This window comes from Macadamia integrifolia, chromosome 10 (genome assembly GCF_013358625.1).
Source record: "Macadamia integrifolia cultivar HAES 741 chromosome 10, SCU_Mint_v3, whole genome shotgun sequence".
Classification (NCBI taxonomy): domain Eukaryota; kingdom Viridiplantae; phylum Streptophyta; class Magnoliopsida; order Proteales; family Proteaceae; genus Macadamia; species Macadamia integrifolia.
The window spans coordinates 4,326,654-4,340,136 of record NC_056566.1 but is presented as its reverse complement, the minus strand read 5'-3'; the positions used below and the strand labels follow the sequence as shown (position 1 = coordinate 4,340,136).

General features: G+C 43.3%; 1 protein-coding gene across 1 annotated transcript; it reads right to left on the bottom strand.

Moving 5' to 3' along the window:
• Positions 1-6,978: 6,978 nt before the first annotated feature.
• On the bottom strand, positions 6,979-13,158 carry LOC122091581. Its single transcript, XM_042661588.1, has 3 exons — positions 13,034-13,158; positions 12,523-12,952; positions 6,979-7,059 (listed from the first exon to the last, which is right to left on the bottom strand). The coding sequence occupies exons 1-3, from the start codon at positions 13,156-13,158 to the stop codon at positions 6,979-6,981; spliced, it is 636 nt and encodes a 211-aa protein (XP_042517522.1).
• Positions 13,159-13,483: the final 325 nt, after the last annotated feature.

The following is a 13,483-nucleotide window of genomic DNA, read 5'->3' as shown; positions in this document are numbered from 1 at the left end:
GACAGAGCTTCGACTAGGGAAGGCTATTTCTGAGCTTAGGATGAGGTGGCACTCCGGCAAAGCTTTGGCTACGGATAGGCTAGGGCAAAGCCAGACTGAGGTGGCACTTCAATAAAGCTTCCGCTTGGGATAGGCTGGGGGAGGGCTAGGTTGAGGTGGAACTTCGGCAGAGCTTTCCCTAGGAATGGCTATTTCTGGAAAGATTCTAGGGGCACTCGGACAGGGTTGCAGCTAGGAAATAATATTTCTAGAAAGATTCTAGGGGCACTCGGACAGGGTTGCAGCTAGGAACTGCTATTTTTGGAAAGAAACGGATTAACCTAAAAATGGATTGAAGATCCCCAAAGCCCTGAAGAACACTTTGAAGATCCGAACAGACCTTCAGATCCTGACAAAGATCTCTTCGTAGACCCGAAGAACCTCAAGGGGGTTTCTATTTCTAGTAGAAACCAAGAACACTCAAAGGAGGGGGTTGAAGAACACACTATTTTTGGCAAAAACTGGATTGAACTAAGAACTTGGATTGAAGATCTTCAAAGTCCCGAAGAACACTTTGAAGATCCGAACAAGATTTTGGCTCTTGACGAAGATCGCTTGGAAGACCTGAAGAAAATTAAGAGGGGGAGGGGAGGAGAGAGGGCAGAGCTTCACAACTATGGAGTGAGGTGGGGTTGTTTGGTGTGTAAAATCCAAAGGAGGGGGTATTTATAGGTTTTTTGAACCAATGGGAAGGAAGGAGAATTTTTACCCAATAGACAGAAGAGGGTTCTTGACTAAAATAGGTGAAGCAAGCTTCTATCCAATGGATAAAAGGGGTTCTTGGACTAAAATGGGTGAAACAGGATTTTATCTAATGGGTAAAAGGGGGGTTTGGGGGAGAGAGAATTCTTAGCCAAAAAGTGGGATTTTGGTCTCAAGTGGGTGAAGAGATTCGGGCTAGCGGAAAATCAATCTCGGCCATTGCATGCGATGCGCAAGATTGGGCTAAAGTGCACGGGGCATGGTCAGTAAAGGAGGCAAACAATGAGGGAAATGTCATAGGTGTGCGGCGCATGGCATGCGGGTAGTGGCATAAGTGGCTTGGGTGTGCAGCATAGAAGGCTGGTTGAGGCAGCAGGCATGGGCAGCAAGCATAGGCCGCAACCATGGGTAGCAGCTATGTGCGCAGCTAGCAAAGGGGCACTCATGGGTGAAGGGGGCATGTGCATGGGCCTGCAGGGGTGCGGGCATGTGCAGAGGAGGTGTGGGCATGTGCCTACAGGGGCGCGGGTATGTGCCTGCGGGGTTGCGGGCTTGTGCTGCGGGGGCCTAGGTATGTGCCTGTGGGGGCGCGGGCATAGGACTACGGGGGTGCAAGCATGGGCAAAAGGGTGTGGGCTGGCTAGCACACATATGTTGCAGCCTATGGGCAGCAGCCATGTGCTGCGGCCATGGGCAACAGGCACGCGTGCGGGCTAGCCTGCTAGCCAACACTCGTGCGATCATAGATTTTTCTAATGACAATCACGGGAGACCCGTCGGTCCAATTTTAACGTACCATATATTGTTGGAATCATACTTTCGATTACTATCCATCCGTACGATCATCTTGACTAGATTCTTTCATATATAAAATGTCAAAATTGGACCCTCTTCTCTCCCGCACAAGGGTTTCTAAGGTTTCTGGTAGGGGAATGTTTTCAGGTTATCTGGGTAGGTGTGGGATGAATTTTAGGGTGTTTGGGATAGGTAGGGGATTTTTCTGGTTTCCAGCAGGCCTGCCAGTGTGCAAGGTATGCATACGAAAAAATATAATTTTTCAAGGATGATCGCGAGAGATCCGACGGTCCGATTTTGATGTGCCATATATTTTCAGAATCGTATTTTCGAGCACTATCCATCTATATGGTCATCTTGACCATATTCCTTTGTATATAGAAAGACAAAATTGGACCCTCTTCTCTCCTGTGCAGGGGTTTCCAGGGTTTCGGATAGGAGAATGTTTTCATCATCATCTCTATTGATCGGAAGCCGAGAGTTATGTCCAAGATCCACATTTCATTATAGCTATGACAAATTGGGTGTCTATAATATGAAGGGGCAACCTTGGAGCTTGAACATCAGCTAGATGATGTTAAGCATTTGACTATATCCTTGACAGCCTTACAGGTACATCCATCCTTCAGACAAGAGGTGATAGCAAAATAATCTTTGGATCCTGAGCTAAAAAGATCATGCTAAAAGTTCAAGAGTAGACAATGAACGACCCTAACATCATAGTAGCCAACGATGGGGCATTGCTATTTTGAGACCAATTATGTGTGCCTAATGACATGGAGATACAGGATAAGATTGTGAAGGAAGCACACAGTTCTGAATACTCACTTCATCCTGGAAGTACAAAGGTGTATAAAGATCTTAAACAAAGCTATTGGTGGCCAGTAATGAAAACCACTATTCCTTGTATGTAGCAAAATGTCTAATGTGTCAGAAGGTTAAGGCAGAAAGTCATCGACCATATGTTACTCTACAGCCACTCCCCGTACCGGAGTAGGAGTGGGACAGGATCACCATGGATTTTTTCACAGGACTACCCCGCACACCCAAGGGAATGGATGCAATTTGGGTGGTAGTCGACAGGCTTACCAAGATTGCTCATTTTATCCTGATCAGAACCAATTACTCCATAGATAAGTTATCCCAACTTTATATGGATAACGTAGTCTGTTTACATAGAGTACCGGTAAGCATTATGTCAGATACAGACCTGAGATTCACATCAAGATTCTAAAAGAGTCTCCAACAAGCCTTGGGGACACAAGTGAATCTGAGTATTGCTTTCCATCAACAGACTGATGGGTAATCAGAATGAACCATTCAAATATTGGAAGACATGCTCAGGGCTTGTGCAATGGAGCAGGTGGGAAGAATACATACCTCTCATGGAGTTTTCCTATAATAATAGCTATCAAACCATAATTCGGATGGCTCCGTATAAGGCATTATATGGCAAAAAGTGCAGAATGCCCCTATATTGGGATGAAGTAGGTGAATGACAAATGCTTGGACCAGAAATGATACAGATGACATGTGACAAGGTCGGCGTCATTCGGGAAAGAATTAAAGCAGCCCAATCACATCAAAGAGCTATATAGACAACCGCAAGAAAAATATGGAATTCCACGAAGGGGAGAAAGTGTTCCTCAAAATCTCTCCTACCAAAGGTTTGCATAGATTCCACAGGAAGGGCAAACAAAGTCCAAGGTATATTGGCCCATTTTAGATCTTGACTCGAGTTGGCTCCGTAGCGTATATGTTGGCTCTTCCATCTTAGCAATGTTCACAATGTGTTCCACGTGTCTATGCTAAAGCAATACATCCATGATCCATCATATGTACTGCACATGGAATTAAAAAATTCAGAAGTTGCTATGACTTATGAAGAACCTCCCACTGAAATCCTTGACCAAAAAATAAAGACTCTTCCCAATCGCTCCACCATTTTTGTGAAGATTTGATGGGCCAACCATTCACTTAAAGAAGCGTCTTAGGAAAAAGAGGATGACATCCAAGCCAAATATCTTCATCTTTTCAGACAACAAGCTACCTTAATTTCAAGGATGAGATTTTCAAAAAGGGGGGTGAATGTGATACCCTACTCTCTAAACCCAGTCTAATTTCCCAGTTGGTTCAATTTGGTCTTGCAGGACCTGAACCTGAGCGAGCCAAGGTGAGTACCTTATGGAGCATGATGGCAAGGGTGACTCTGAACTCAGGTTGGCCAGATGAGTTGGAGTCAGTACCTAGTGACGTCCGTGTACCCAAGCCGTGCACTTGTACATATCACGAGGTCATGTACGCACAATAAAGGTACAAAACCATATTTTATACTAAGTACGTGTGTTGATCGATTACCAAGAGTGAAATTTGTGACAGGGCCTAGCCCCATTGAAAATCCCAATGATTCGGCTAAGTTTTGGCCGATTGGTGGGTGGTCATTGATGGGTCGGACCCACCAGTGTGACCAACCACTTTGATCTTTAGATATTTTGACTCAACTATAAATAACATTTATTACCTTTCTTTCATCCTCATTTATTGTTTTACACGGTGGGTGAGAAAGCAAAGAAGAGAGAGAAAAAGAAGAAAGAGGAGAGAGGAGGGAAGAAGATGATCGTTGTGCGTCGCCGAGGTCAGATCTCTTGAATCCAAAATCGGATTAGAGACCCTCATCTCGAGATCTACGTTTTGAGGTGAGTAAAGTCTATATTTCTTAAACCCTTATGACACCCTAAGTGAAACCCTATGATTTGGCTGGGAATCCTTTAGATCTTATTAACCCCTCTTGGGGATGTAAATCTAAGGTTTAATAAAGGACCTACATGTTGTTTATGAAGGATTTTGAGGAAGAACTTGCAAGATTTGTGAAGCATTTGTTGATCTCTTGAGCTAAAGAGAAGATTGGAGGTTTTGAAGCGTTCTTGAGCAAAGAGATAAAACCCAAGCTTGGAACTTTGAATCGATCATAGATCTAAGTTGGAATCATGATGTGTGACCTTATATTTGTGGGAAATGAGGTTGAATCGACCTCTCTTTGGTTTTCCCAAGGTGGGATGAAGAATGGAAGAGAACATCAAAAATCTCGGTTCCTAGTGGTGGGTGCCATGAAATGGTCGGACCCACCAATCTGGAGCTCGCCTGTCCTAGTTGAGCTACTGCATCGATCGATGAACAAGATCGGTGGGTCCCTGTCCCATCCGTCTTGGCCCACCAGTTCAGGCATCCCTGGGTTGAGTAGCGAGCAAGGACTGGTGGCTGCCTTGCCAGCCGGTTGATCCACCAATCTGACTTTTCGGGTTCTGATTGGGCCCAAACTTGTTGGGCAACCTCCTTTGATGATTTTAAACATGTTGGGATCATTATATCTTATTGGTTATGAGCCTAAAGTAAAGATATACTAAGCTCGACCTCTTTTATGATAGGTTGTACTAGAAAACTCGCGTTATAGCACGCCAGATCTTCCTCGTACCAAGGGTGATCATTGTACACAATTAAGTAAGTAGGAAGATGACATTGAATTTATTTTTGGAGTGTTTTTACAGCATTTCATTAATGATGTAGACTAACCATGTCATCATTTCATATATCATGTAGACTAGTCATCTACGAGTGCCATTTGCATGCATTGATGTGTGCATTATGAAATTCATTTATAACTTGACATGCTATTATCTTTAATTGTTAAATGCTTATTCTTGCTTGGAGATATGAGATGGATGACTTTAAACTATTGAATATGATGCTTTGCTAGACTAGATGCCGTAGTTGGCTTGGACACGAATGCATTGGTGGCCTGTGGAATGGGACGCAGTGGCACTATGCAGTCGTACTATCTCACATAGGAGAATGCGGTTAGGAATGATATATCCTTGTGCTACGACCCTTCCCAGCAGGGGTTTAGGTGTTGGGTATATCACTAGGGGGAAGCCCGAGGTTATGTATCAATGGTGGGGTTAGAAGTACGCCCGACTGATCGTTAGGATTGTCGGCAACTTTAGTGATATAACAAGAGGGCTAATCGTACTGTTTTTAATTTAATATAGGGCAAGGCCCATTTTACTTTAATATCATTAAGAAATAGCAATTTACTTTAATGTCACTGAGAAACAGTAATTTACTTTAATGTCACTGAGGAATAGCAATTTATTTTTTTGGTACCCAAGGCTGGCTTTCTCCGACAACCCTATGGGAGTATCGAGGGATAGGGTTCGCAGCTCATACCCTGAGCATATACACACTGTGGTTGCGAGTAGCACATAACCTATAACTTAGAATTATTGTCTAGGTGGACTAAGATAATAAAATAAACTACATGCATATAGGCTCATTTATATTGCGAATGCTTGCTTGGTCTTTCTTTTCACTTACTGGGCTAGTGAAATCATCCCACATGTGCACCAATTTTTAGAGGATCTTGTAGGTTATCCGTCTGAAGAGCTAGAGTCGAGATCTACTATGGAGTTTCTAGCTGAGGACTGGTGGGTTCCTAAAGATCTTGGGTGCAGGGCCGAGTGCTCGTACAATAGTTGTGTTGCGAGTTAGCAACATTAATACCATACCGGGTTTCTTTTTTATTATTTTATGATGGTACCCCTTTTGTGCTCTAGATGTTTAAATTGTAATTCTTGTGTATATATCATGCCTACGGGCCCACATGTATATGTATTATATAATACAATTTGGGTATCAAGAGTATTGGGGTATTTACAAATAAATATATATAAGACTTTCGTTGAAATACCAAAATTGCTTTGTTTAGTGTGTGTATGTATGCTGTGTTGTGGTTACTGTATCAGATGATCCTGGTAGGTTTTGGGTTAACAAGTGTTAACTCAGTCACCGGTCCAGTTCTGTGTGAACAAGGTGTGACACATAGTCATATGGAATAGGTAGCCCAAAAGAAGCATCTATATTTGTTCTCCGCCCCAAAAGATGAGGGATGCAAAGATTGGCTGTGTTGGGATATGTCCAACTGGGGAAGCCATGGAAGGGAATGGTAGCTATCCTAAGGGATCCACCCACACTAGTAAAAGGTTCGGCTTGGGATGGACTAGCACCACCAACATGTGATTGAAGAGTAGGAGGGTCTGCACGCTTTGTTCTCCCCTGAAAGATCATCAATCAAGGCTAAACAAAAAGAAATTGAAGCATAAAGGTGATACTCAAGGAAGAACAACATACCACTGGACCGTCAGGACCAAAAGGGGTGCATACCATCTCTTTCTCAAGGAAGGTCTTATAATCCCTATCTTGTTCTAGGAACGAGTCATCCCATGTTCCATCGGCCAGTCTTTCGATCTGATCCATAGGAATGCACTCTAGACAATGCATAGTCGGTGGAGGAAGACAAGGAGAGAAGCGTGTATCAGAATCAGGCCATTGGGATATAACTCTCTCTCCTAAATACCAAGCATGGGCCCATAAATCCCTGAATAGGGCTCAATTCTCTAATAAGTATCTAGCCTGGGTGACTTCACCAAGATCTGGGAACGTAAGAGTATGGAATGGTCTCCAAGTGACCTGCAAATTCAAGAAAAGAAAGTACAACACAGGACATAAGGAAATTTAATGACAAGCGTGGCTTACCTTTGTAAGACCGTTTAGGAAAGAACGAGTAGTGGTCCCTAGAGGATGGCACCAACACCTAAGTACTCAGCTATCTCCCCATCTTGTGGCTATGGGAAAGGGCGATGCTCGAGGATCTTTCAGTACGAGAGCCATGATCTCCAAATGCTCATAGCACCAGGGCTGATTTAAAAAATCAAAGTGAGGAAATAAAACCAAATGAAAAGAAATGGGTACACGGATGAGAGATTACCTGGAGGATGTAGCCCGCTCCCTTGAGACCTCGGTCTCCATATGAGTAGGTCTAGAGTCCGCAAAAAGTATGCATAAGCGGCCCACCCCAATCCCAGGTGTCCACTTCCCGAATATTTCAGAAGAAAGGACCCATGTGAATGTCCACCCTACCCCAAAGGTTACTAAAGAGGTACTGACCCATAGTAAATAGAAGGAAAGAACGGGTCACCTACGCCATGTTACCAGGGTTCGTCTATAGGTCTGAACTCCACCAGCGGGCACTAATCTCGCCTAAATGGATATCTTTTTGGTCGTCCTAGATATCAATGCCTGTCAGATTTGTGAACTCCCGTGTTGTCAAAGTCTCAGGAAAAGACAAGGGTCTCCTCCAAATGGTATGCTCGTTAGAGCATAGAAGCATAGAGGTGTAATGGTAATCTTGCTAGTAGGAAGATGAAAGGTGTGAGTGCTCAACCACTATCTCTCCATCAGGGCCCCTGCCAATGCCAGGCTGAACTTCCTAGTCGCTATGGAAGCCAATCGACTCAGGTATGATGAGTTAACCAACTCCCTCACTCTGCAGGGGAGCATCTTGTACCAATCCCGAGCTATGTTCAAATGACCATATCTGGCCAAGGTCGGTGGTACTCACCCATCGTGCTCCTAGGATAAAATTAAAAATAATAATCATAATAAAAAAAAACATAATAATAAATGAATAAAATACAAGGACTTACCCATTTGCCTCATACTGAGTTGCAAATATGATCCTGAGTCCCGTGAAGTGTTTGATCGGTGTTCCAATCCGTAGGACTCTCTTCTCTTGAGAAGAATTGCTACAACCATCCAGCCGGACCTCTCCGCAAGTCTTTCTCTTTCTGCTCTAAGCCATATTTTTTAAAATTATAAGAAAACCCAAGAAGTTTCACAATTTACAAAAAAACCCAAAAAGATGTCAAATTCTTCAAATGACTGAAGATCTTCAAAAAGAGGATGAAGAACTTTGAGGGAAACTCGAAGATCTTCGAAAAAATTTGAAGAAACCCGAAAAAATGCAAAAATCTTTGAATCTTTGAGAAGATTCAAAAACCCGAGCTCACTCACTCACAAATCGTTCCCAACTCAGAAAAATCAAAATGGAGGATGAACAGGAGGGGGGACCATTTTATGGGTAAAAAATTCATCTTATCAAAAAAAATTGAGATTCCAATTCCAAGGTGCAAATTAAAGGTTCTTACCACAAAATTCCAAATTCAAAATTATTTCTTGTGGTAGAAGAAAATTATATCACATGAAAGTAGAAGGTAAAAATCAAAGGGAAGGTGAAATACAAAGCAAATGGGTAGATAAAAAATTACATCACATGAAAAGGGAAGTGAAATCCAAATCAAAATTTGTGTGGTAGATAAAAATTATATCACATGAAGAGGGAAGGTGAAAGTCAAATCCCATTGGTAGATAAAATTGTAGTAAAATCAAAAGCAAAAAAGCAAGATTCCAAAAGCAAAGAGCAAGATTCAAAATCAAAAAGGGTAAAATTCAAAACTTCAATCTCTGGGTTCAAAGCTCAAGAATCCCAATCAAGGGACATGAAAGAAATCAAGAAAAGAAACAATCTCATTGACCTAGCCCCAGGTGGCTCAATTTCATTGAATCGGCCATAGGTGGCCTCATTTCATTGGATTGGCCCCAAGTGGCCCAATCATATTAACTCGGCCCCAAGTGGCCCAATTTCATTGGACTGGCCTGGCCCAATTTTATTGACTCGGTCCCAGATGGCCCAATCTCATTGAACTGGCCCCAGGTGGCCAATCTCTTTGAATCGGCTCCGAGTGGCTCGATCTCATTGATGAATTCCCTGGGCTGGCACATGGAAGCCCGGCCAAGGAAAATTCAGGAATCAAAAATTTTTTCTCTTGCAAGATTGAAAGAGCAGCGAAATTTTTTTCTTCTAATCGACGGTCCCAGATAGCCTAGATTGGATCAAAAGACCCAGCCTGGAAACCAAATCTCCTAGACTGGCATAAGAAAAGACAAAGATCAAATACTAACGCCTTTTGCAAGATTGGAAGAGTAGCGAATTTCTTTCCTACAAATCGGCAATCCAAGTAAGTCTCAAACTTTAAAGTAGTTAAAAGATATTATCTGTTGCATTTTTCAACTCCGTCATTAATGAGAAAAATGACGGCAATACATCCTCTGGGTGACAAAATGTGATCGTTCTTTTCTTTGCCCTTCGATGTTGGTATAGGCCTCGGCCAAAGAAGGGCATTCTGTAGATACACAATTTTGTCACCCTCTCTAGCTATGATGAATTGTAGATCTTGGACATCACTTCTTGCTTCCGATAAATAAAGATGATAATTGATTAAGAAAACCCATAAACATCCCCTATTCACCTAAAACCACAAAAATCCCATGCGGGAGGGAAGAGGGCCCAATTATGACTTTTTATATTCGAAGGAATCTAGTCAGAATGACTTTACGGATGGATAGCACTCAGAACCACGATTCCAACAATATATGGTACGTCAAAATCGAACCATTGGATCTCCCACAATCTTTCTTGGAAAATCACATGTTTATGCGAGTGCAGCTCTGCCTGCCTCATGTGCGCAACCCCGTGCATGCCAAGCAGCCAGCCCCATGCACAGCCCCATGTATGCCAGCTAGCCTCGTGTGGGCCAGCCATCCAACCCCATATATCGCGCTGCGCTTCCTCTCCAGCTAGTGCCGCGTGCCCCTGCATGTGCCTCACGTCCCCATCGCACAGGCCTCGTGCCCTCGCCTGCTAGTGCTGCACCCCCCAACGTGCATGCCTCGCGCTCTCATTTGCCAGAGACACGCCCCCTTCCTATGTGCCTCGTGCACCCACCAACCCTTCCGGGCACGTGCCCCGAGTATGCTAGCCCCCACACACCCCACGCGCCTACCTACCTCGTGCCCCCGCCTACCTGCCTTGCACCATTGCCAGCCCACCGAGCACCCCTGCCTGCTTGCCATGCTCACCATGCCTACACCATGCACCCTTGCCATGCACAACCCTACCTGTCCTGCGCGCCATGTGCCACACACCCCTGCCAGCTTCCCCGCGCACACCCTGCCTGCCTTGTGCACCCATAGCTACCCCGGCCACCCTTACCCAGTCTTATGTGCCGCCATTAATGGCCAGAATATGTGTTCCATTAACCTGTTGAGTGAAGAGATTTTCTCTCTACCCTCTTATACACTATACACTACCCCACTAGCATACCCTACGCCGTAACCTCCCATTGGCCCAAAAATGTATCTTTTTACCTTATTGGCCAAAAAGATTTTACTTTTTTCCTATTAGCCAAAGAACATCATCTTCCACCCCATTGGCCCAAAATTCCATATTTTCATCCCATTGGTTTAGGAAAACAACTTTTTCTCCCTATTGGCTAAGGAATTTTCCCTTTCCTCCCCATTGGTTCAAGAATCCTATAAATACCCCCATCCCTTTGGTTTGACAACACAATAACCTAAGCTTCTTAGTGAGCATCCCTTTGTAGAGAAGCTCTACCCTCTCTCTTCCCCTCCCCCCTTGGGGTTTTTCAAGTCTTCGGAGAGATCTTCATAATATCTGAAGTTTCTTCGAATCTTTGAAGTGTTCTTCGAGCCTTCGAAACTCTTCAATCCTTTGCTTTCTTTGACTGAGTTTTGGTAGGAAAAGTTTTCCCTTAGTCTTCTTCCCCCTTTTGAGGTTCATTAAGCCTTCGAAGAGATCTTTATAAGATCTGAAGTGTTCTTCGAGCCTTCGAAGTTCCTCAATTCCTAAAGAATAGCCTATTTCCAGCGGAAGCTCTATCGGAGTGCCACCTCAGCCAAAACCCAGAAGTAGCCCATCCCTAGTGAAAGCTCTGCACAATCAATACCACAATCAAAATCTAAAAGTAACCGTTCCTAGTCGGAACTCTGTCCAATCAACATCTCTCGAGAAAGGAAGTTGGAGGTTAAGACCATCTTCCCCTGAGCTAGGAAAATCCAAAAGATAGTTCGTGTCGGCACTAATCAAAGTCCCATCCCTCTTGACCCGAAACAAGGGTCAAGCTCAAGTATAATTTCTTACTCGAATTAGCATAATGTAGACTCTATATTGACCTTGTTGTAGTGTATATAATCTTTTAAATTTAGTCAATGTACATATGAGTGATAATTTAGCCATGCATGCGGAATAGGAATAATCATGGAAAATGTTCGTTCTTAAGCATCTAGTAGGAAGATCGGTTGAATCGGACAGATTGGGTGCCTAACACCTTCCCAATTCTATAACCTAACACGTACCCTAAATCTCTGGACTAGACCGACTTCCGGGCCCTTTTCTCAAGAATCGGGCCCACCCCCAAGTCCTAGGCCCATAATCCTAGGTGGTGACTCTAAACCCCTTTTTTTACATGATCCCAATCCCCCGTATTGGATCATCATCAAACCCACGTCTAAATGATGAACTTTACACTCCTGCGAAATAGGCCTCTACGTATCTCCAAGTGGCAATACGGCGGTGCGGGGCCCATAGGAAAGCACACACAACACAACCCTCCCTAAAAAAGAGAAAGAGAGGAGAGAGGCCCGAATGCAAGTCCTTTCCCCCCCCCTCAAAGGGGAAGATAATTCTCCGGCCGCTACCCTCACACCTTGTATTAAGGTTTGCATACAGCTCATTATATTTCCTTTTTCTAGCTTTTCGCATAATCTTTTGAGCCTCATTCCTAGCTGTGTGATATCTATCCTCATCCTCTTTAGTCCTCTGCCAAGTCTTAAAACAATCCTTCTTAGTCTTAATGGAGGCATGGACCTTGTTGTTCCACCACTAGGTCTCTCTAGGAGTACGCCACCTACCATTAGATAACCCTAAGACCTCTTTAGCCGCATTCTTAATGCAATTCGTCATTGTAGTCCACATCTCATTGGTTTTCTTACATAGTCCCACTTGACTTGTTTGATCACTTTATCTGTAAAGGATTTTAGGGCTACTTCATGTAGTCACCTCCAATTAATCTTCGGGCATACTTGCTTTACCTTCTTATGTAGCCTCATACTAAGGTGCAAATCCAGGACCAGCAGTCGATGTTGAGCCATTAAACTCTCTCCCGGAATAACCTTACAATCTTTGCAAAGCAGTTTGTCGGATCTTCTTGTCAAAAAGAAATCAATTTGGCTTACATGCAATCCACTCTTATAAGTAACCACATGCTCATATCTCTTCTCAAAAAAGGTATTCACGATGCAAAGGTCATAAGCTATCGCAAAGTCCAACATGGAGGTCCCTTTTGCATTCCTCTCCCCAAGTTCATGTCCTCTATGCACCTCTTCAAAACCTCTGCGACCCTTGCCTACATGGCCATTGAGGTCCCCACCAAAAATAATTTTCTTCCTCTGGCTGAGACCCTGAATCAATTCATCCATATCCTCCCAGAATTGTACCTTAACCCTGTCATCAAGTCCTGCTTGGGGTGCGTAAGCGCAAACTATATTGATAACTTCATCGCCAAGCACTAGTTTAATGGCGAGAATCCTATCTCTGAGTCTCTTAACTTCCACAATGTCATCTTTAAGATCTTTGTCAACTACTATGCTCACTCCCCCTCTCCCACTTTCATTTCCCAAGTATCATAGCTTAAAGTCATCCAATCCCTTAGCTTTACTACCTTTCCATCTTGTTTCTTGAACACACGCAACATTAATCCTTCTTTTCCGCATAACATCTATCAACTCCATAATCTTACCTGTGAGAGATCCAATGTTCCATGATGCAAATCTAAATCTGTGCTTAACAACAAGATTAGAACCACAAGACATGCTATAACCGATAGGAAAAAAAAAATTAAATAGTCAAGAGATACTTAGTAAGAAAGTAGGATCCATACAAAAGTGATTGGCTGAAAATAAATATACGGTATCGGCTGCCTACCCGACGCACCTGTTGTAAAGATACAAAAAATGGATATATAAATACTAAGATGACTAGAAGCCACAGTCAACTCAATAGGACAACATAACATAACATATAGAAAAAACATATATAATACTATCCCACTATAGCCTAACATGCACGTAACAAGATACAAATATGCACGCACACAAATACATAGATGCAATGGAGATCAGACAAGATGACTATAGT